Raw genomic sequence first — 24,535 nt, 5'->3', positions numbered from 1 at the left:
GCTTGAAGTCAGCAATCCCAAAAGTCCTATGCACCCCAATGTTTATTGCAGCATTATTTACAATAGCCAAGACGTGGAAGCAACCTAAGTGCCGATCAACAGATGAATGGATAAAGAAGATGTGGTACATATATACAATGGAATACTACTCAGCTGCAAAACAGAACAAAATCCTTCCATTTGCAATAACATGGATGGACCTTGAGGGAATTATGTTAAGTGAAATAAGCCAGTGAGAGAAAGATAATCTGTGTATGACTCCACTCATATGAGGAATTGAAAATTATGGACTAAGAATAGTTTAGTGGATACCAGGGGAAAGGTGGGGTGGGGGGGGTGGGCACAAAGGGTGAAGTGGTGCACCTACAACATGACTGACAAACATTAATGTACAACCGAAATTTCACAAGATTGTAACCTATCAATAACTCAATAAAAAAAAAAAGAGAAAGGACAGCTCACCAAGGGGGCAGGAAAAGGACAAATCTTCAGTCACAACATTGCAAACAAAAGGGAAAGGGAGCAAGGGTCAAGCAGGCAGAAGGGGCTCACCAGGAAACTACAGATCCCCCAGCAGGAGATGGAGCCAGGGCTGGATGAAGGCTGATCACGCGGCCTGCCATGCCAGCAGTCCCCGGCTCCTTTCCTGCACAAGCCAGAGGAATATTTTTATCAACCATTTTGTAAATGCAAGTTTCTTAACAGCTCTAGAAACGTTTTTTAGGATGAGGGACTCTCACCTCATCCCATTTTAGGTATAAATGCTTTTGAAGAGGTAAAATCACGTGCTGGTTGTTTATTTGTTGGTACAACCAGAAAAGAGTGGGCTTTGAATGTCTTGGGTATCAGAGCTTAACATTCCATGGATTGGGGGGTGGGGGGGCCACGGGTAGTGTAGTTTTTATATACTATAATACAAAGCAGTCACACATTTAACACGTCCTTGAATATTCTAAGCTGCTCCTATTCCCAGGTTGTTTTTTACTACAACTGTTTCCTAAAGAAAACTACTCTCTGTGCCTGGCTCTCCCAGTTAGAATTTCTTACACTCTCTGACATCACTGGTTATCTTTGCATGTGGTGGTCCAGTTTTCCTAGTAACTTTGTTTATATATGATATGAAATTGTGTATTAGTAGGACACGATATAACAGCTTATCGACATTTGAAGATATACGCACTGGTAGCCTCTTAAAGAAAATCTGCCTCCAAACTTTAAGCTGAGATTCACTAGAATTACTACTTGGAAAAGACTATCACAACTATGACTCTTTTACATTTTCAGGGTATACATTAAGAATTACGTACAAATTGAAATGTCTGTGTACTGATCCTCAAAACCACCAATAAAATCTCAACTATGAAAGAAAAAACTTGGGAGAAATGCCTAAGAAACGCGACTCAGACAGTTGCGAAATCCACATCAGCAGCGCCCACGCTGTGTGAGTTGGGGGGTAGAGGGATGACTGCCAGAGATGGTGCTTTGGCTTCTGCTATTACGTCCCCCAGAAGGTCTGGACTGCCTCTGGAAAGACTGAAATCTGACCAATACCTTAAGGAACATCTTAAATAGGCCTCCCCTCCCTCCACGACCCACACGACCTACAGTACTCGCCAGCACACTCACACCCTTCGTAGGCAAAGCGCTCCTGGTCCAACCAAGTGGAGCTCTAGGGGGCAGAGCAGAGGCTCCATCTCACAGCTCTGAGCACCATGTGATCCCGCAGTGACCAAGAAAGATCTTCTTCATAAAGTGGGAGCCAACAGGATCCAGTATCACCTTTGCAATAGTATCTTGATCTCCAAGGTCCTTAACAAATCCTCTGCAGACTAGCTAAGAATAAGAAAGGCCTGTTCTCCCTTGTTTTCATTACTGTTCTTGTTATTTTCTACCGATGCTTTGAATGACCCTCAGCATCAGGACACAGCCACCAGCTGGCAGCCAAACAGAAGGGAAGGGGTGGGGACAATGTCATGATGGCACTGGGCTCTTTTTAAAGAGATAAAAATCATTCCTACTGGGATAAAAAAGGCCAATATGTAATAAACAGCAGTGCTTATGAGATTATGAAACTTAACACAAACATTCACTATTCAGTGGTCCAAAGAGAAAAGCTATGTCATAAACCAAGACACACCCCCAAGCCGTCCAAAACCAGACTCAGTCTATACTTGGGATACAAGGAGTGGAAGACAATGTACTCCCAGGTTAACAAGTCAGGGTTCCAGGGGCGTCAGACAAATGAGTGTGGGATGGCAATCACCATTCTGGGTTTACTCCACACGTACTTAAAAGAATCCTGAAAGTGCCATATGTGGGGAAGGAACAGAAAGAAAACTTCAGACAGAAATTCCTGCCTCACGGGGCCTGTATTCTTATGGGGACTGGACCTTAGAAAACGATTCTTCTGTTTTCTGAAAGCTACAAGAGGAGGAATGGGATAAAAAGTCTACGCAGGGTTCTGCAGCAAGAGCGTAACTCACCCACATTGGAAAACTCAGTGACTCCTTCAGAATAAGTGTGTCAGGATCAACTGACAGGCTGCACAAAGGCAAGGAAGCAAGTATTTACCCAAGCAAACAGCAAGGAAAGGCCTTTTGATGCCAAATTCCACCGCTAACAATCAAGACTCCAAAAGTGCCAGCTAACTCTAATTTCTGGAAATCAGTGGTCACAGTGATTTCTAGATTCCTGATATAGTAAGAGCTATTGTAACTTTCCCTTCTGTGACTTTTTTTTTTTTAAGATTTTATTTTTTTTCTTTTTCTCCCCAAAGCCCCCCGGTACATAGTTGTATATTTTTAGTTGTGGGTACTTCCAGTTGTGGCATATGGGATGCCGCCTTAGGATGGCCTGACAAGCAGTGCCATGTCCACGCCCAGGATCCGAACTGGTGAAGCCCTGGGCCGCTGAAGCGGAGCACTCAACTTAACCACTCGGCCACAGGGCCAGCCCCTCTGTGACCTTTTCAAATGCCAAGATGAACACAGAATTTAGTCAAAACAAAAGTTTTGCTCTATCAGATTTCAACTGTTGGTCATACTTAGTACCAAGGTCTACATCTAATTAATCCAACTCACTAGAATTGCAAAGAACAGCATATTCAAAGGTGTTGAAACAAGAATTAAAAGTCACCCATATGGCCAACTCTGGAAAAGTTATCTAAAACAAAAGGAGAATCATTAGATTCGACTTAAAGGATGCAGGAAATGGTGATGGAGGAACAATTTAATAATTTAAGCAAATGTTTCTTAGAGAACTTGCATCATTAAACTACCTAATCCAGAAGTATACTGACCACCTTAAAAATACCTCAAAGGGTAACAGAATGTCGTACCTATACTTAAAAAAAAAGTCATTGGGTCATACAGATCAACTCCTTCTTACCCATACAATATATCAAGTGTTCAAATTCACTAAACAGTTTAAGGCTTGCAAACCTCCATCCTGTTCCTGAACATGCTGATAACTACCTTTCCTCACCACTGGGAACTAACACCACAGATAATACAACCACTTACAAACTACTACTGATGGAGTTACTGAAAATAAAAATATTTTTAATTATGTCATGACAGCTTAAAAAGAAAGACCAGTCCCCGAAGAGGATAATAATAGCTATTAGGTAAATGAGCAGGAATTTTAAAGCTTTAGTAGTTAATAAACAGAAACGAATATTGACTGGAGAGATGTCATCCCACAAATGGTGTCCCTCAAGCTTTATCATTCTAGAAGCAATGACTTTAGCAGACTAGGCACATAGGTTATGAGTAACTTTATAAATTCTAAAGCTAACTTTGCAACCTTCTAGAATCTGTCCTTTAAAGACCTTCAAAGAAGGAGATGAACTGCCATTTACAGGACCACTGATAGCATGTGTAGTATAAAGAAACAGTTGCCAATCAAACCTGGAACCTTTGGAACCTGTAAATGAGAGGAGTATGAGGCATAATCCATCAATGAACTAAATCAAACCACCTGAGGGGAAACTACAGGGGAGGAAAGGAGAGCCGAGATGAGAAACGCACGGCAGACTGCTATCCCCTCCATACTCGGCTTCAGGGAATTAAAACAGAAGAACTCCCCTCATTAACAACTGCTAACATCCCCGCCCGAACAAGGCTACCAAGCACACACCAAACAGAACACACGGTATGGGACAAAGGGGGCGGGCCCAGGCCGCGCATGGACTGTGCACACTGGACACACGCAGTTTGGAGGGAGCATTTCGTTTTCCTGTTTTCAAACGCATTCAAGACCACAGATTTTTTTTTTTTTTAACACAGAAACTGCAGGGACTAACAAATGACCACAACCTGTAATGTAAATTGAATGCTATTCTTCCAAGTCATTCTTTGATTGAGTGATGCTACCAATGCTGGAAACAGCCTGACTGTTCAAAGCTGCTTTCACAGCACCCTGGACTTGCTGCTCCAGACTGAATGAACTTCACTGCTTTCAGAACCCCAGGAACCAGATCTGACAGGAACAAATAACTTCTCTAACACTATTATTAACTTAATCAAAGTGACAGTCCTATCAGCAGAAGTGCAGAAGAACAACAATTTTCTCGGACACAAATGATGGATGTTTGACTGTGATACTCCCCACAAAAATGATTCACAAAGAAGATACCTTAGGAGTCAAACCCCTTTTACTTGTAGCATCAATCTGAGTAAACTGTTTACAGTTGCAGCTGTATTACACATGACCATCCCAGTTATGCTCACAAGTGTAAAACCAAGGTTATGATGAAATGCTTCCTGGGAAACCCTAACAATTATGGAATAGACAAGACCTCTCTGCATCTACCTGGTATCCCTAGGTACCACCAAGCCTGCTATATCAAATGGTTCATCCTACTCTGTAATGAAAAATATATAACTCTAAGTTGTTCCAGGTATTTACTTGAGTTTCTCACTTAGTAACAGAGAAGCCATCTATCCTAATAACATAAACCAAAGTAGGCTTTCTGGAACTAAAATTCTATCTGTGAAACTGGATTTTACAATTACAACATTGTTTTCCAACGTGTGACCTGCCTACATATGTCCCTCATCCAAAGGTGCTGAGAGCGAAGACAACACATTTAAACATCTCTTTCATTGCTTGCCTTCTTCAACTGGCTTGAATACTCACATTAAATTTTGCAATGCTTTTTTAATAGCTTCTATGAGACTGTAAAAATTACCTTTTATTTGTTTTCAATAATAACACACGAGCTTCTTTAAAGATTGTATGGTACCATAAGCAATTTCCAGACGCTTTCCCACTAAGCCCGTGTTGAAAGAAATGTGTCTGTTAGAGAATAATCCTTAGTAACCTCCCATCCCTCCAGCCGTCTTCATACCGCTTATTGCCAAAACAAAACCAAGTGGGTAGTTTAAATGCAATCCAAGTCTAGTTTAATATTTCTCTGGCAGAAATTCGAGTTATCAATGGTGATCGTGACAGATTTTACAGATTGAAAAACAAAAGTAACACCTTTATTTTGGCCCTCATCTGTATCATTCTGTGACCTTACCATGTATAAGGTCTTTAAATGAGCTGGCATCAAACGTAACCTAAAAAACTAGAACATACCTCGAAGAATGAAAAGCTGTATAGCTATTTCTTCCCTCCCCGTAGAAATATTACCATATTAAAATGTTTAATAAATTGCTAATTATTATTTAACATGAATAGAAAAATCTTCATATACTCTGCAAATACGCGGAAGAAAACAAATACATGTAACTTAATCCAGCATCCACCTTAATGAAGAGAACAAAATAGTAATGAAGTTGACACTAGAAGCCCAGGCACAAAATCATACACAGACACAAGAAGGCCACACGCCCCACTCCGGAAAGAATGCACCAAACACATTGGCATTTATTTTCTTTTTTTTTTTTTTTAAGTAAATGACAAAGACCCAGTTTACCAGCTTTACTTTTTTAAACCTAAGCTTAACATTACATATTTAAACAATTGTCAAAACTTACTAAGTTGCCAGCATTCATGCACAACTAGAAAACATCCTCAATTTATATTAAACCAGAAATGTATTACCATTAATGCATTAATATCTTTCACTACTAAATACTGAAAAAAAACGAAATTATTTTTGTGGAAGATTCATTCTGGCAATGTTAACGTCACAGCAGGCTGACACTACTCGGCTCACGTTTCAAACACAATGGAAAAGCAGGTCCGTGCTGGTGTTAGTGTACGAAAGAGTCACGGCCACCTTGGATTACGTTTAATAAAAAAGCAAAGTGCATACAGAGATTTACAACAATTTTAAAGACAAAAAAAAATGGTCCTATTATGTGGTCCCAACAATAAACTCAAAAGTCTATGACAAACAGGGCTCCGACGAGCTGTGTATAAATACTTTAGATTAGGTACAGTTATACTGAAAGTCGAGTTCGTTTGAAATCTTCAAAAAAATGTTCCTGTTAATCCTCAAATGGTGCTTGTTATGTTAACATTTCTGTTTGTTACATGCGTGCGTTGAATTACTTGTTATCCAAGCGCAGCAGCTGCTCCTTACCATTTATCGTTAGAGACTTTAACTGGCCATCTTCTTCAACTTCTACTCTTTCTTGACCATTCTCGACAATTCTGGAGGATAAAATGCATTTGAAAAGTTTTTTTTGAAGTAAATACATGCATATGTAAACATATTCACCTATGTATACAGATGTATATGTAACACATATTCATTATACATAATACGTATGTGAACGTATACGCATATCTTAAAGGACATAATTGCCAAAGACATACATGAAATCACTGATTTTGAGGCTGAAAAACACAGCTAAAGCCAACCTGTTGATGATAAATCTTTCCTTAAAGAGATTTATTCTGACACGTAAGCTTTATCTCTAATACTACAAGCAGAACACCGCATGTGCAGACACTATTAATCAAAATGGGAAAGGTTTTATTGCTAATGGCTTTCTATTTCACCATTCTACCAGTGCCAGCAAAACTTACGCATACTATTACACGTTAAACATGGCTCTAAATAAATACCACTTCTAATATATAACATTAAGCAAAAGCTTAAAAGTAAAAGCTCTAATTTGGAGATGAAGCAAAATTTCTCATGGTGCCAAATCTCACACACAGCCTGTACTTCACACACTCGGGTGTGCAAAGGAAACGTGGCCCCAAGGAAACACTACCTTATTACAAATATGAAATACAGAAGACTGCTGTACCTCTTTGTAGTGATTTTTCTGCCATTAACGGTTTTAGTAGAAGTTGATATAGATTTGAAGTTGCCCATCCCACTACCACCAAATGCCGTGGAAGAGAACGAAGTGAGGCCCCCATGACCCAGTGAACCAAAGGAAGTAAATCCTGTAGGAAAACAGGAAACAAAGATTAGACACCAGTATGTCCAGTATTCATTTAATGCAAAAATTACTGAGTTTCAAAACTTCATAGTAGACATCTGATGTAAGCTGTGTAACTGAGGAGTAACTGAAAGTTCATACAGAAATAATCAAAAATACAGGAGAGCAATGCCTATGCAGTACTGCCACAGAACCGCAGGGAAGGGGAAAGCCGCACTCCTCTGAATGCATGGACACGTATTCCAGGAACAGAAGGAAGAACCAGCTCCCTCTTTGGAGGCGTATCCCTTGCCCCCTTCTCCCTCTCTCCTTTACACAGTGCTTTGCTGGACCTCACTGGCATTTCACCCTATTCATGGATGGTCAACCTGGCAATGTGCATCACACAGGGAGTGGGATGGCAATATGCATCTTAATCTTACAGGGTGACTTCACCACCAAAGAATGTCAAGCCCATCTATAATGCTTACCTTCTCCTTGCAATGTGACCACAGGGGGTGAAAATCTGAATTTCTAAAAAGCTAGGATAATTTTAGAATGAATACTACAAATTTGCTATAAACTATGGACAACGTTCTCAATTACATGGCAATCACACTACGGAAATCAAAAACTCCCAATTTTCACACGCCACACTTTGATTAAGAACTGGTTGGCTTATTAAAAGAGCTTATTACTTGTCCCACTTCCAAAATGTTCACATTAAAACAAATACCCCATACTCTCTCCAAATACGACTCAATCATCTAAGCTCTAATTTTCTAGGACCAGGGACATCCAGAAGAAATAGAATGTGAGCCAATAAATCATTTCACATTTTCTAATGGTCCCATTAAAAATAAAAAGAAGGGCTGGCCCAGTGGCACAGCAGTTAAGTTCACAAGTTCTGCTTCTCAGCAGCGTGGGGTTCGCCAGTGTGGATCTCGGGTGCAGACATGGCACCACTTAGCAAAAACTATGCCGTGGTAGGCATTCCACATATAAAGTAGAGGAAGATGGGCATGGATGTTAGCTCAGGGCCAGTCTTCCTAAGCAAAAAGAGGAGGATTGGCAGCAGATGTTAGCTCAGGGCTAATCTTCCTCAAAAAATAAGTAAAAAGAAATTCGTAAAACTAATTTTAAGATTTTATTTAATCCAAAATATTCAAAATATTATCATCTCAATATCCAATATAAAAAACGAGATACTTTACATTCTCTTTCATATTCAGTCTTTGAAATCCAGTGTATATCTCATACTCAAAACACATCTCAACATGGACTGGCCACATCCCCAGTGCTCAACAGCTACAGGGAGCTGGTGGCTACCGTACAGGACAGCACAGGTCTAGAGCAAGCCAGGAGCCACACATCTACCTCCCACGTCAGCCACGCGTTTCTTAAATGAAGTACTATTTTGTTGATATTTTTAACCAGCTTTCCTTCACCACCCCCTCCCACCTGTACTGTATTACACAGTATCTAATGAGAGGATTTGCTAGAGCAAAGTACCTTGAAAACTGCCCTGCATATTACAGTCCGACCAGTCGATTTACCTAGATGTTCCCAGCCCAGTTTCTGGAGGCAAGAAGACTGAGCTGTATTAGCAGGACAGCCTGTACAGTAACATGCACTGCAATTCTTACCGCAGAGCATTTAAAGTAAACAGGAGAAAATACGAGAAAAATAGTTCCACTGATAAGAGGAGCTTCACAGAAAAGATAAGATTCTAATTCTCCACACACAATTACATCATGCCATGCGCGCATCGCTCGAGTTGACCATAACCACCGCGTAGCAGGGCAATCACAAGAGGTCGCACTTCCCCAGTGGACTCAGCGCGCCATGGTCGCACACACTGCAGGCCCATATGGAAGCCCTTGCTTCTGGTCCCATCACCTGGGACTTTCCTAAGATACCACCTGTTTGTGTGTATTTTTTTAACTGTCAAGGAGGTTAGATTAAAAAAAATGATTTAGTGAGATTGTCTAAGTGCGTTATTTCTCATTTACCCAAAAGCACATTACTCTTTAACCAGGAATTTCATTAAATGTTGGCTTTCAATAATAAGATCAGAAGTGGATTTTTGAGTCTAATATTCTTGGGGAGAACAGAAAAAAATGTAGGTTACTAAGCACAAATTTGTACACATAAAAAATACTGGCAGATGTACAAAGCTGTTCTACCAAAAGGAGTACACATACTTCAAACTGCCCTAACTGAGAGTATTCTAGGGGCGAGCCCGGTGGCGTAGTGGTTGAGTCCGCACACTCCACTTTGGCAGCCCAGGGTTCGCTGGTTTGGATCCTGGGTATGGAGCTACACACTGCTCGCTCATCAAGCCATGCTGTGGCAGCATCCCACATAGAAGAACCAGAAGGTCTCACAGCTAGGATATATAACTACATACTGGGGCTTTGGGGAGAAAAAACAAAACAGAAAGAGAAAGACTGGCAACCAATGTTAGCTCAGGGCCAATTTTCCTCAAAAAAAACAACAAAAGAACACTATTCTGTTTATCAGCACTAACTTCTGTTCAGGTCATCAGAGATTAAGTCTAAGGATTTAATACCTGTATCAAAGGAAGGAAATCCTCCTCCAAAAGATGGAAATCCACTGAAGGCAGAGAAAAACGACCCTGTGCCTCGGTTTCTGCTTCCGCGGGGGCCCCTTCGACTACCAAAAAAGTCTTCAAATGGGTCTTCTAAAAACAAAGAAATGCATTTTGTAAAGTCTTTATTCATGTTTATTTTTTCACAGGAGAGCTGCAATAAGGGAAATGGGTTATTGCCTTATATTATTCCATTAGGAACAGCACTTCTTACCAAGAAGTTATAATACCATAACTTAACTACAGAGCACACTGAGTGCATCTAACCAGCAGTTTTACTTACTTGTTTAATTCAACTACAGCTAGAAGACACAGGGAAATAAGCAAGCAGACTGTTGACAGAAACACTGTATATACAAATCTAAAGCTCAGGACCATTACCATGCGCTTCCACCTGGAGAGAGCTGTCTCCATGAGCCTGGTAACGAAGTTCGGTTAGACTCTACCCTGCTGCCACCACCTGGAAGGCTAAGACGCTTTCACCCCTCGGTGGCTGTATTCCACGGAGTCTGGCTGCCTTCTTCAATTTAATTCAGAAATAACAAAAATGGAGGGGCTGGCCCCGTGGCCGAGTGGTTAAGTTCGCGCACTCCGCTGCAGGCGGCCCAGTGTTTCGTTGGTTCGAATCCTGGGCGTGGACATGGCACTGCTCATCAAACCACGCTGAGGCGGCATCCCACATGCCACAACTAGAAGGACCCACAACGAAGAATATACAACTATGTACTGGGGGGCTTTGGGGAGAAAAAGGAAAAAAATAAAATCTTTAAAAAAAAAAAAAAGAAAGAAATAACAAAAATGGATTATTCTAATATTCATTTACAACAGAGAGAGAGAGAATGTTATACCAATGGAGGTAAAATTTAACAGCTGGTGATTCTGGGCTGAGAGGTTTTAGAATTCCTTTTACTTTTCTGTAAGCTCGACATCTCAAAAACAGTTCAGAAAGGATTAGTCAAAATCAAATCTGAATAAATGTTAATTGGCAAAATAAATATTAGTGGTAAAACACAACTGTAATAGAAAATTACTAACACAAACAGGCATCACATTGCCATCAGAAAATTTTACCGAGATTCTATATGCAATTAATCAATGTTAAATATTTTGGGGGGTGGGGGTGGGAATGGGAATTCTGCAAGAGATGAAAACAAGGATGCCTGATGAATGGTAAGGCAGAAATGCATGCAGGGAAAGAAAAAAGCAACCCATGACACAAAAACTAAAGAACTAGTATGGCATGTTTTTAAGACGGGGGAGGCGGCGCAACACAGTGAGTCAACACACCTGAGTAGTGAAACAAAAGAAATGACAGAGTAAATACAAAATAACATGTAACAAGCACTGAAACCAAACAGAAACTGAGATTCACAGCTGCAATTCAGGTTATCACCAACCGTGACCTGAGAAGTGTAGCCCCTCAAGGTGAACTAGGGCAGTCGTCTGAAAGACGTCTGCAAAGACCAGTGCGTCGTTGCCCACAGGACCCTCATGTCATGAATGGCTAGCCAGGCAAGACTCAGGGGCCTTAAGGAAAGCTCAGTATTAATAGGGGCAAGGAAAGAGAAAAGGCGTAAACTTGGCCTCTTAAAGAGAGCTCTATCTAATGCTAAGTGCAGGAAAATGGGCCTGAAAAATGAAACATTCAGGAAAACTGCTCACTGATAGCTTCTTAAAAGATAAGAAAGGAGAAAGTGCTAGAGGAGTAGGAAGGAACATGAGCAATCCGAATGCACAGACCTGCTCCACTAGCCCCCAAGCGAGGAGGGCATGTCACAGAGGGTAATAGATAACAACTGCTATTGTTAGCAAGAAGCTAACCCCCAAATTTTACTGATTTTGCAACTTAGTTCCCACAGTAAATGCTTTTAAACCCTTTTAAAAATAATTCTAAGAAACTCATTTCTAAGCTACTTTGTAAACATGGCTTACAGACCCTTTATTATAATATTCAAAAGCATGAATAAGAGAAAGAAGTTAGTCATAAACTCTACGTAAAGCTAATAACATTTTGTGAATTTCTCCAGAGACTTCATTCTATTCAAATAAAATTCAAGCATTTTATTTAGTGGCTTTTTACCTTGTTGCCATGGCCTACCCACCTGCCACACCAGCTGAATTTTATCAATCAGAGCTACAAAATGGTGGCTAATTAACACTCTTGTATGACCGCCCAGGTTAAGAAACAGAAATGCTACAAACAGTTTAAACTCACTGTGCAGTAATTCTCCCACTCTCCCCTAAGAAATAATCATTCAAGAGAGTTCACACTCCCGGCTTCAGACTTTCGCACCCAGACACGAATCCCTAAACTACGTCGTTGTTCTGCACTCCTGAACTTTATGTACACTGAATCCTAGTGTTTGCGTCCTTCTGCGATGTCCCTTTTATCGCTGCTGTGAAGATTAATTATACTTTCTTTAGGTTCATACGTTAACTAAATCTTTAAACGTTGTTCACAGGCTTTCAAATCCAATTTAAACCAGTGTCCATGTGATGCTACTATTCAACAAGTGGCTTTAGTACGCTTACACCTTAACCTAAACTAAGACTTGCAAAATAATAAAATCACAGTTTTTTTCCCTTGCTGAGGAAGATGGGCCCTGAGCTAACATCTTTTGCCAATCCTCCTCTTTTTTTTGCTTGAGGAAGATGGTCACTGAGTTAACATTTGAACCAATCTTCCTCCACTTTATATGTGGGACACCACCACAACATGGTGGCATAGGTCCACAGCTGGGATCCGAACCCACGAACCCGGGCCATGGAAACGGAGCCCGCCAAACTTAACCACTACACCATGAGGCCAGCCCCCTAAAATCACCCTCTTTAGAAACTACCTCCGAAGTTGGTTTAGAAGTATGTTATGAGAGTAAGACCAGTGCCTTTTCAGTTACATTTTCTTGTTACTTTTTTAAAAAATCTCTTTATCTTGTTTATTTTTCTATGGATATTATGTAGCCTAAATATGACTTTCTACAATTCTGGTATTCACTGATTAAAGTCAGAAAAGGTAACCCCGAAATGAAAAGACTCCCTTAACATCAGTCATGGTGACACTAAGAAAAACATTCTTTTTCTTTAAGTCTTAAGTATCACCCTTATAATGAAGTGTGGTAAAAAGTTGCTTCTGTGAGATTAGACAAACCTTTCTTAAGAGCTGCTTATTACTGCCTGTTACTGGTTTCCACCCTTTCAAAAAGCAATTTGGCAGTATGTATCATGAGCTTTTAAAATCTTCAGCCCCCAAACTAAATACAATTTTTAAAAACCTTTCAACTCAGCAACTCTACTTCAGGGAAGTCAGCTCATCTCAAACATGGAATAACTTAGCTGCACTAAGGGAGTTCACAGCCCTATTTATAGTGAAAACTGTAAAGAACCCAGTTTTCCAGTAGAGGAGGAGGTAAATAACCAGCAGCTTGAGTGCAGATTTCCAAGTGGTCACAAAATTTAAGCTTTAGAAAAAGGCAGGAGAGAACACACACGTACACACCACAACACCTAAAACATGTTAACAGTGGCTTTCAATCAGTGCCAGTCGAAGGCTAACCCCTTGCTCCTCTCACCTCATCCATACTGTCCCAATTCTTACACTGAGTATGCACTATGGATTATTTTTGAGGTTAAACAGAATAAATCCCACATTTATATTTTAGAAATAAATTTTAATAACTCATGTTAACATAACCAAATGTGCTACCAAGTACTTTTAACCTTCACTCCCACCAGGTGTACAGCCCAGCCAGAGGAGGAGGTGCTTGCTGCAGGCAAGGGGAACTAGGCACAGGCAGAGGCAGAAGGGAGTCACAAATACCAGCTAAGGACGGCCATGTGCCCTGTTACAGAACGGAGGACTGCCACCTCTGTGGTAGCTCCTCCTCGTTTTGCTATGAATACGTCTGTGCACACACATTAGTAAACACTAAGCAAAGGTCTTTGTTGTCTCGCCTCTCATCCCCTTGTCAGGCAACCTAAGACACAGAGAGCGTATCAAGCATCTCCACCTGGAAGATCAAGGAGAACAGTAAACTCAAGGACCTCACCTCCTTTTAGGGGAAACCCTTAGTGCACTTTTGGTTGTATGCAGGATAGTACTTGTCCTGTTAGCCAGAATTATGATCTCGTTCTTGTCTTTACTTGGAGATTAAGCATGGTTTAAGCAGATGATGAGTATGGGTGCCAAGGTGACCAGGGGTGGACTTGTCATGGTTAATTTTATGCATCAACTTGAAGGGACTATGGGGTACCCAGATATTGGTCAAACATTATTCCAGGTGTGTTTCTGAAGGTGTTTTTGGATATGACTAACATTCAGATCAGTAGACTCGAGTAGAGCAGATTGGCCTTCCCAATGTGGGTGGGCCTCATGCAATCAGCTGAAGGGCTGAAGAGAACAAAAGGCTGACCTTCTCCCCAAGAAAGAGAATTCTCCTGCTTGATGGCTTTTGAACAGGCACACTGGCTCTTCCAGCCTGATGCCCTTTGGACTCAAACTGGGACATCAGCTCTGCAGATTTTTGAACTTGTCAGTCTCCATAATCAAGTGAGCCAATTCCTCACATGAAATTTCTTCAGATACAGACATAGAAAGTGATATACAGATACAGATCCTGTTGGTTCTGTCTCCCTTGAGACCCCTAACACAGATTTTAGAAAATTTTTTAAAAAAATGTATATTCTTGATCATTTTACAAGTTATCTTTAAGCAGGTCCTTATGCCTTAACACAACTCTATCCTGAGACAAACATTACGTGAAACAGGCAAGTGTCTGTATTATGCCTTAAGTCTATCATTTCAGAGTTCTAGGCATCTTGTATCAAACACATCTTTAAAATCTCGTAAGATCCTGCTATTCTCTCAGAAATACTAAACCCAGTCCATTAAGGGGTTCATGATATTAGCAAGATACCAATCAACAAAGTAACTATCAAACTTATGAAAAAAATACATGGAACCGAATGGTGTGAAAAAACTGAGCACAAAACACATATAACCAATGTTTACATGCATACATTCATATAAAAAGCCTTATAAAAAAACAAGCGTGAAAGATGTTTAAAGCCATGCATTTTCTTAAGTTTTACCAAGGGTCAGAACCTGAGAAAACACCAACAACATAACAATGAAGAGAAACTAATTCAAATCAAATGCTTTAACCACAGATCAAATGAAAGCATAGGAGAAAACTAAGGACCATCATTAAGACAGCTTGTACCCTCCACCCTGAAGCAAACATTTCAGTAAAACAAAACCCAAACAAGGAGGCCTGCATAATGAAATTAAGGCACCAGCTGCTCCTTTCCTCATGGCCTCACACTATTAGTTCCCCCAGATAAACTGAAACAAAAAAGACAACAAAACAATCTAAAAGGGGCCGGCCCCATGGCCGAGTGGTTGGGTTCACGCTCAGCTTCAGCAGCCCAGGGTTTCAATGGTTTGGATCCTGGGCGTGGACATGGTACCACTCATCAGGCCACGGTGAGGCAGCGTCCCACATGCCACAACTAGAAGGACCCACAAGTAAAATATACAACTACGTACTGGGGGGCTTTGGGGAGAAAAAGAAGGAAAAAATCTAAAAAGCATCATGGGCATTTCGAACAAAGGAAAATATTCACTCTACTATAGTTTCAAAGCTAAACTCTACAGCAACCTTTACAAGGGGGAAACACTTGAAATTCAAACGCCAAGTGGAGCAGGCAGAGACTCTAAGAGATCACCCAGCTAACCCCAATAGGACAAAGTAAAATTAAAACACTCCTTTACTACAACCCAAATTTTTACAATGTTTTTTCTTACATATTTGGAAGTTAGAAAAAATATTTGGACAGAATCTGAAATAAACAGAAATGGGGTAAAATTAAAAACACAGCCATAGCACCACACTAGATTGGAACCCTCAGGAGAATGGGTGTTTGGGGCATACTTCACTGCTGAATCAGCACCTGGGATGCTGCCTGGCACTAAACAGTGGGCACGTAGTAAAACATATGCCCAACAAATGAACGTACACCTCTCAAGTTCCCATACAATCATCTTGTCACAAATAAACTTCTAGTTACATCTTAGGTCTGGGTGGAGCACTGTATTTTCTAAGAGTTGCACAAATCTTTCCAAGTCAAGGATCCAAAGCACGCACACTGGATCCAAACCGTCCTCTTTCAGACACCATCGGAGGCCTGGTGTCCCATGAGCATCTCTCCCCACAGGGAAATGACTCCCTCACAGAAGGAGCCTATGAGGACAACCGTATCTTACCTTGCACCGTGTGCTGTCTCCCTCCTCCACAAATGACACTGTCCTCCTCTCCCCCTGCCTTTACATCTTCTGCTTTCCTCTCCCTCACACTGTGCTGCGCCCATTCGACTTCCATAAACGGACCTTGTCAGTGTTAGGAAGCCGACCACAACATTAACTCCCCTCATCCTGTAACCGCGGCCACAGAACATGTCCAACTTCCAAGTAAGGAAGAGGCTCCCTCGACCGACCACAGGGAGCAAAATTCCGCAAGAAAGTGATGATGGGCACAACCTACATGAGACTCAAGATAACTCTAACCCACGTGATGAAAACCAACACAGGGCGAGGTGCTGGCTTCCCCTGCTGGGGAACAAACAGCACACAGAGGGCTCAGCTGCAGAACCTCATTACAAGGTTCCGCGCCTGCTGTGGGGGTGGCCAGAACTGCTGTTCTCATGGCCCAAAAAAACAACTCTCAGAACAAGCTTTTCAAGAACCCCTTTCTCTATCTGGAGGAAGGGTGGCATGGGGGATAAGAGGAACAAATGTCTCAACATCACTAACTACATCCTGAAAAACACCTGAAAAGAAGCTGCAAATCACTAACACAGCATCCACCCCTCCTCACTGCGAGCATAATTTTAAGTGGCAATGAACTATTTTCAAATGCCAGCTCCACATTCCAACAGCAAGAGCTCTCAAATGTGCACAGAACCACACTTCGTTATGTTCTTCAAGAGAATCTCACCAGAGCACTAAAGCCCCTCAACGTGACAGAAACGGGCAGAGGCCAGCGGGGTGGCCACACGCACTGCTCCCCTCACTCGTTTCGGACCACGGGCTTTGCAGTCCTTTTAAAAGTTACATGAAAAACGTTGGCAATTCTGGCTACGTTAGCTGGAGAACCGTCTAGGCCATGCCCTTCTCCACCTATCCCTTGCCTTCTTTCCTATCACACAAGCGCAGGTGAGCGCGTGAGGCTTTCTCCTGAATTCATGAAGGCACCTTTGTTACAGATGTGCACCGCTGCAGCGCTGTACTGACTGCACGAGCTGTGGGGTTTCCGGTCCATACGTGCGGTTACTCCGAACGGCCAGGGCTCTCTCACCTCTGCACTCTATACTCTAAACCTTCTAATTTCTCTTAGCATGTCTAACTTTAAAGGTCTCCCCTTCTTTTCCCTTTCAAAATCTGCTGCTTCTCAACTGTACAGACAACTCTGTAAGGAAGACCACATTATAGGTTAAATTGTGCCCCCCTCAACAGATGTTGAATCCCTAACCCCCAGGGCCAGCGGATGTGACCTGGTTTGGGAACAGGGTCTTTGTAGACGATCAAGTTAAGATGAGGTCATCAGGGTGGGCCCTAATCCAGCATCACGAGTGTCACTATAAAACAAAAAGGGGAAACTGACCAAGACAGGCATGCGAAGAGGGGACAGGATATGAAGACACCTATGCGTCCAGGACCGTCTGAGGCCACCAGAAGCTGGGAGGCTGGAAGGATGCTCCCTCCCAGGGACCAGCCCCGCCCACATGCTGACCTCAGAATTGCAGCCTCAGAACTGGGAGAGGGTCCCTCTGTAATTTAGGCCACCCAGTCTGTGGCACTTCATTACAGCAGCCCCAGGACACTACCGCAGGCCCAAATCCCGCTTCCAGGGCCTCAAGCACTGGCTTCAAAGGGAGAGACAACCTGTGCGACAGCTGGTCTGCAGCTCCCAGGGCCCCCACCCTTCTTGTTTCTTCAGGTATCTCCAAGATGGCTACAGGAATCTGACCAAGGACAGTCTCAAGGCACTAGTAGCAGAAATTTTTTATTCCAGATAGACTTAAGTAAGTTAGCCTCCTCACAACAAAGAGAGGGGCAGGTCCTTCAGAGTTACTGTTGCCCAAGCAGCGCCTCAAGCTCTGGGCCGCTGTCCTCGCTCAGCAGCTCCTCGCACTCCTCGCTGAGCTCCTCCACGTCCCCCGGGCTCGCCTCGTCCTCACTGGATACAAACTCCAATTCCTCACTCAGAAGCTCGCCCCGGCCCGGGCTACAGCCTTCACTCGCCTCATCTTCACTAAAGACATCAAGCTCCTCGCTGGATATCACATCCAAAACCTCACTGTTCTCTTCACTCTGGGTGTCTTCCACCGTCTCCTCAAAACAGGGCTGGTCTAGCTCTTCACTAGGCTCCAACTCCTCACTCGCCACCTCCTCGAACCCTGGGGGAGCAAAATCACTGACTCACTACATTACGTTTAACCCGGGCTCAGACAATTAGCCATCTACCCTCCTCAAGAGGATTATACTTCCCTCCAGAAGCCTGCTCTCCCTGGGTCTCCATGCCATAAAACTTCTCTATTGCTACCTCAATTTTTTCATTCACTAAGCTTACACAATTGATTGTGAAGGGACAATACGCTTTAAAAAAACAAGTTTTCTGGAAATGATTTCAGGTTTTAAAGTTTGGTTTTGGCTTTCCAACGTGAGAATACAAGTAAGCAAAAATGTCAAGTCATACCCAGACAACTCTTCCAAAGAATATTTCCTGCTATGACTCTAATGATCAAAACGGACTGATCTTCGTCACTTTTCTATCTTAGAACATCATTTCACAGAGCAATGGTATCCTATGAGAATAAACAAATGAACAGATGATCCTAATTCAAATTAATGAAATCCCTCGTCGTTAATTTTTCCAATTAATGTTCTGACAAAGACTCCTTTTCGTGTATGCCATATTTGGGGGAAATTTAAACAAAGTCAGCTGGCATCAGGAGTTTCACCTGCACCGCTCCATTTCCGAGCCAGTGTTCAGTGCTGGTTTTAGCACCAGCCTCAACTACCTCTCCTGGGAGGTCATCCACTGGCAAGGAGGAGTCAACATCAGCAAGACGCCAGGCCCAAGTCCTCTCTGTCACAATGTGACAATTCTCACAGCTTGGTCCTCGAGCACAGAACTGCTGACAGTCTGTCCAACAGCTTTCACACCTCAACTCTTCCCACCGCTCACTGGTTCCCTAGGTTCCTCCTCTTTCATGTGGGGAGTCTGAAGTCAGACACGGGACTTTATATTCTCATAAATGCAAAGTGCAGCTCAGCACGTCTTCTAACAGATTCTGAACTAGTTTTTTGGAAGCCAGAACAGGAGAGGAAAAAAACAGCAGATCATGTGAAAAGTTAGAATAAAAAATGTGTCACCATAAATGGACCTAACAGGGTTGAGTAAACAGGATTTGGATGCTGATAAACATCAACTAAATCACTGCCAAAGCAGCAATCCCCCAGCCCTGCGTTCACCCCCATCTACACTCCACATACCGCCAGCAGGCTGCACCGTGACTCCATACATGTAGTAGCCGTGGAGCAGCTTCTCCTGCGTGTAAACCCTGAGAGCCTGAAAATGGAAGTCACCCACAACACCTACGAGAACGGATGGAAGAAGCATCACTGCCACACTAATCATGGGAAACACAGGGGACACGCGTACAGTTAAAGTGTGACATGACATCTCAGTGTCTAAAACAGGGGGCCCAGGAAGCAGGAATTACAGCAAGACTACTTACCTGACAAGCTGGACTCTGAGCCCAGCAGAGGAAACCTCCACCAAAATGAGCCTATGTTCACAATCTATAACCCTTTCAGGTGAAGTACACATGCACATAAAGATTTCTTTCTATACACAAATCTCACAATTTAGAAGACATAAAAGTCAGCAGGTTTAAACAGCTTATAATGTGTAAAAACTATATGTTATTTGTGAGCTCACATCTGATTATACATTCTTTACTCTAGAAAGAACTGCTCAAGGAAAATCTTTTTTTTTTTTTCTTTTTGAGGAAGATTAGCCCTGAGCTAACATCTGCTGTCAATCCTCCTCTTTTTGCTGAGGAAGACTGGCCCTGAGCTAACATCCATGCCCATCTTCCTCTACTTTATATGTGGGATGCCTACCACAGCATGGCGTGCCAAGTGGTACCATGTCCATACCAGGGATCCAAACCAGCAAACGCCGGGCCGCTGAAGCGGAATGTGCACACTTAACCGCTGCGCCACTGAGCAGGCCCCAAGAAAAATCATTTTTAACGAGGAACCTTGGCCAATCAGATTTTTTTTCCCCAAGGAAAACAAAATCTGTCTACAATTCAATCACTAAGGGATTCTTCCTTTTTACTCTAAAAAAAAATCACCTAAGACATAAAGCAAGTTTAAGATGCTTGGCCTCAGGCTCAGAAAGGTGGGTCTGCTCTGCCCTTCTCTGCCACCCCCACCCCTTGTGTACCCTAGAACCGAAGTCCTGGGTGGCAGAAAATCGGACCTTCCTCCTCACTTGGCCACCAGGAGGCTCATGCCATCCAAACACAACATTTCACCCAACACTGCCCTGCTCCCCGAAAACACACATCTGGAGTTTGCTACAGGGTGTAATGAGACAAAGGTAATTTTAAGACACAAATCATCATTAAGTTCTTCCTGTTTTTCTTACAATATGATTTATTGCCTAAATGAACGCCAATTAATAAAAGCTAAGTATGATTACATTTCATATCACATTTGTAGGGAGCCTTCCCCAATACACACGTTTACATTCACAGTAGCAGTAATTAAAGCAAAAAAGACCACGTACAGTCTTCCCTCCCCACCCCAAGTTGAACATTCCCCTGCTTAGCTTTCACTGTTACATTTGCTTACGAAAAAGCTAACATACGTCAGCTGTCCTTCTCTTCCTCAGAAAGCTACCTTCTTAAAAAGGCCTCCCATAGTAAAAAAAAAAAAAAGAAAAATAAGGAAAATCTCTGTGGACCTCCATCTGAAATAAACTGAAGTGCTGCACCTTCAGTTTAAAAGGCCCAATACCTACCAGACATGGTAGTGACTTCTTCCTCATGCCTATGATGGGCAGGGGTCCCCCATGTTATCTGTAGACAGAAGTGCTCTTCTTGTTCCCCTCCCACGGGGCTGCATGTGGTGTTCGGGCTCTTCCACAGGCTCCAGGCAATGAAGGGGAGTCCACACAGGATGTGTTTCCCCTCAAGGAGCCAAAAGACAAAAGGGCTACAGCAGCAGTGAACCCCAACCCCCATGTTGCCCAGCACACCGGACAGTTCCCGCACTGGAGAGGACGCTCTAACAACAGTCCGACACTGCCCGGGCCCAAGACACACAGAAAACCTAACATCAGGCATCAGGACTTCTCTCATGGTCAAACAGCAGCTAGAACACCACGGTTACTCTGGGGACAAGAATACTAGTGCTGCCGTGCTCTACACGTGAACTTTCCTCCCAGAAAACTGTCAACTCAGTAGTCGTAATATACCACAATTAGAAAGACAAAAAGACGTTTATAAATCAAATGTCTTCTGAACAGTATGTATGCACTATGATGCTTGGTGTTTTTAAACAGAAAATTACACAGCAAATTCACATACAATTCGGTGTTCAACAGGAAACAGCATTTCTGAGCCCCGAGCATCCCAGTCCCTATCACTGTCTGAGATAGCAAAGGAAGGTAATTAGGGCCACACCGAGTGAAGGGAATGAATCCATTAAAATCTTTATTATTTTAATGTGCAAGGTATAAATTCAGAAAAATCTTCAAAAGGGAGGAGAAAGGATTGTATAACCCCTACGCTGCTTAAACACAAAGTTGAAGGACAAGATCCAACGGTAACACCAGTAATTACACAGCAGAGGCACTGTCAGTCTTTGTGCGAGTCAGGGACACACCCAGTAAACGAGGGTCCAGACAACAAACTTACCAAAGAATTCGAATGAAAACGGGTCCCTTCCACCAAAAAATTCCCTGAAGACGTCATCTGGGTTACGGAATGTGAAGCCAAACTCAAACGGACTGTCAAAGTGACTTCCACCTACACAAAGACAGCAGAGCTTTTAGTTTATGAACTCTTGTGTTGAGTAGCCAACAATTATTTGTCTACAGAATATTACATAAACCCTGACCTAAAAAAAGAAAATATTTCGTAAACCTGAGGCCCTAAAATTCAAAACATTGGCCCTGCCTTGACTGAAACCATCTGTGCGTGGAGTTGATAAAAATGTGCCTGGATTACAGCAGTCCTAACTTCACAACATCATCGCACCTTAGCACTACCTCACCGTCTCTAAATTTCTAACAGGCACATTCATATTACGCACCACTTTTATTCTTTGTTATGAAACTTCATGTGAACCAAGCATATAAACATTTACTCATCCGAGCTGCCCACGGGGGCTTTGGAGCATTAGTTTCCAAATGCCCACCATGGAAGCCGGCAGGATGACAGACCACTACAGGGACTTTTCATCAAAAGTACACCTATCTAGGCCTCATCACCAGAGGCAGTTATTTCAGTTTTTCAGTAAAATCGTTTTTTAAACCCTAAGGATATTTTGACATAACATGAGGTACCTATCTGGGGGCACAAACTCACAACATGATATTACAGTAAGCTTCTAAATTATTTCTTACCTACAAAAAGTACACCAACATACACTTTCCAGTCTAACAAAAGGTTTCTAACAGGCTTTTTAAATGCTACTGATCTCCTTCCTCCCCCCAGTTCAGCCCACTTTCTGGGCTGAATCTGTTACCTACTGAAAAACATCTCTGTCCCAGAGAAGTGAGAGATTCAACCCTCCTCAAGACCACCTCAAGATGTCCTCTGCTCATCACCACAAGGCAAGGAGACAAATAAACATTTACATACCTCCACCTCCACCGTTTAATCCTTCTTTGCCGTACTTGTCATAGATGTCCCGTTTTTTAGCTATAAATTTAAAAAGAAAAGTCAGTAAAGACCAAATTCTTTTCCCCTTAAAATTGAGAAGTATTTCCAAATTGTAAATTAAAAAACCAAGCAGTTTTCAATTTTTCACAGTTAGTTTTAAGGAGTTAAGCCTCGCCTACTTTAAAGGAAAAGGAGGAAGAGGGAAAATCTCTCCTTAAAAGCAACTCGGAACAATTTAAGTATTATGAAGTTTAAGGCATGATTATAAATATTAGAATATATGTGTCCCTCGACTGCCTGGAGCCCAGGCAAACCACATTAAACCACAGTACGAAGTTATAAAATTTCCCCACCCCTGGAAGAGTCCCTTCTTGCTGTGAAGTCCAACTGGGGGACGAGATGCATGGCAAAGACAGAGGACAGGGCCTCAGCGAGGATGGAAAGCAGACGCACTGAACGCCAGAAGAGCCAGCCCTGCCCTACAGTCTCATCCCCCCGTCAGGCAACGTCCCACCAGCGTGGGGGATGTGCTACTGTCCTTTGTCATCTTAGGATCTACATTCTAGAATAAAAAGAACCACAATATAGCACTGCTGAGACAGACAGGTTCTTTTGATACAACATCATGTGTGTTCCCCCAAAATCTCATGTTCTACAAAATCATGCAGTAAAATAACAAGAGGTTATGAGGAAAAGAGATGTAAAAGCAAACCAATTATAGGCAGGTTTTGGGAACCAGAGACCTAATAGGAACAGTAACCACACTTGTGACAGTGACTCTCAACAGCCCAGCTGAGGCTGGAGGCTGCATAAGGGAACATGAAAAATACATGCTCCCTCAAGAAAAAGGGACAACAGCATTTTTATGGGAATTTAGAAGTTCTCTTTCTGTCAAATATGAAGTTTGAGTTTAGCTCCAGACTTTTCTATCTCAAGTTCCTGGTCTATGAAATCCACAAATCTAGGCATGCTGGATCAGCACAAACCAGACACTGAGGTCCCGGGGTATGTGATGTCAGTCCAGCTCAAAACCCTGTCAGTTTAGGACGCAGTGATAAAATCAAAAACATCTTTCACTAGTGACCCTGCCGTGTGTGGATACACTCCCCGGGGTCGGTTAATCAGTCTCCAGCCTTTTCACTGCCTCTGCCTTGACTCATACCAGGTCAGCCAGCACTGCTTCCTGGCAAGGCAGTGTCAGCAGATTTCCAGCTCCACACTCTTCTCCCTATCCCAGGACCCATACCTTCACGAAAAACCGACTGACTGTATGTATCTGGCTAACAGCTAACCTTTCACATAATTCATGAAACTAGGCTATGGATCTGACTTTGAATAACACTGAATACCTATACTCTAGACCTGGGGTGGGAAAACACACCGAGAAGCTCTTAAGTCTAAATCTCAGCTGTATGCTCAATTACTTATTTCCTGAAACTAAGGAAGTCCTTTCAAGTAGTAAAAATCAATACCTACATATGTTTAAGTGTGTTAAACATAAGTAAAAATCAGTAAGTATGTTTAAGAAGGGCAATGGGAATGAGAGGTCATTACCCCAAGAAAAGGGGCTGCCACCACCACCATGCGGTCACCCAGACAGATGCCTATCTGACTCTCCTGTCAGTTCTGAGACGAA

At 42.4% G+C, this 24,535-nt stretch overlaps 1 protein-coding gene across 6 annotated transcripts in view; it reads right to left on the bottom strand.

Annotated features, from left to right (window-relative positions):
- DNAJB6 (DnaJ heat shock protein family (Hsp40) member B6) overlaps positions 1-24,535 on the bottom strand; it is an 89,959-nt gene that overhangs the window by 37,892 nt on the left and 27,532 nt on the right. For 5 of the 6 annotated variants that reach the window (XM_044765650.2, XM_044765651.2, XM_070516887.1 and 2 more), the window contains exons 4-8: positions 22,879-22,938; positions 21,931-22,041; positions 9,901-10,032; positions 7,212-7,353; positions 6,536-6,606 (exon numbers count right to left, since the gene is read on the bottom strand). In XM_044765650.2, the coding sequence (XP_044621585.2) occupies positions 6,536-6,606; positions 7,212-7,353; positions 9,901-10,032; positions 21,931-22,041; positions 22,879-22,938 (516 nt within the window). Of the gene's footprint in view, positions 1-6,535; positions 6,607-7,211; positions 7,354-9,900; positions 10,033-17,945; positions 18,394-19,492; positions 19,595-21,930; positions 22,042-22,878; positions 22,939-24,535 lie in introns of those variants that run through there. The other variant, XM_044765652.2, reaches the window with a different exon arrangement.

Source organism: Equus asinus, chromosome 1, assembly GCF_041296235.1.
Source record: "Equus asinus isolate D_3611 breed Donkey chromosome 1, EquAss-T2T_v2, whole genome shotgun sequence".
Taxonomy (NCBI): Eukaryota; Metazoa; Chordata; class Mammalia; order Perissodactyla; family Equidae; genus Equus; species Equus asinus.
The sequence above is the reverse complement of the archived record's forward strand: the minus strand, read 5'-3'. Positions and strand labels throughout refer to the sequence as shown.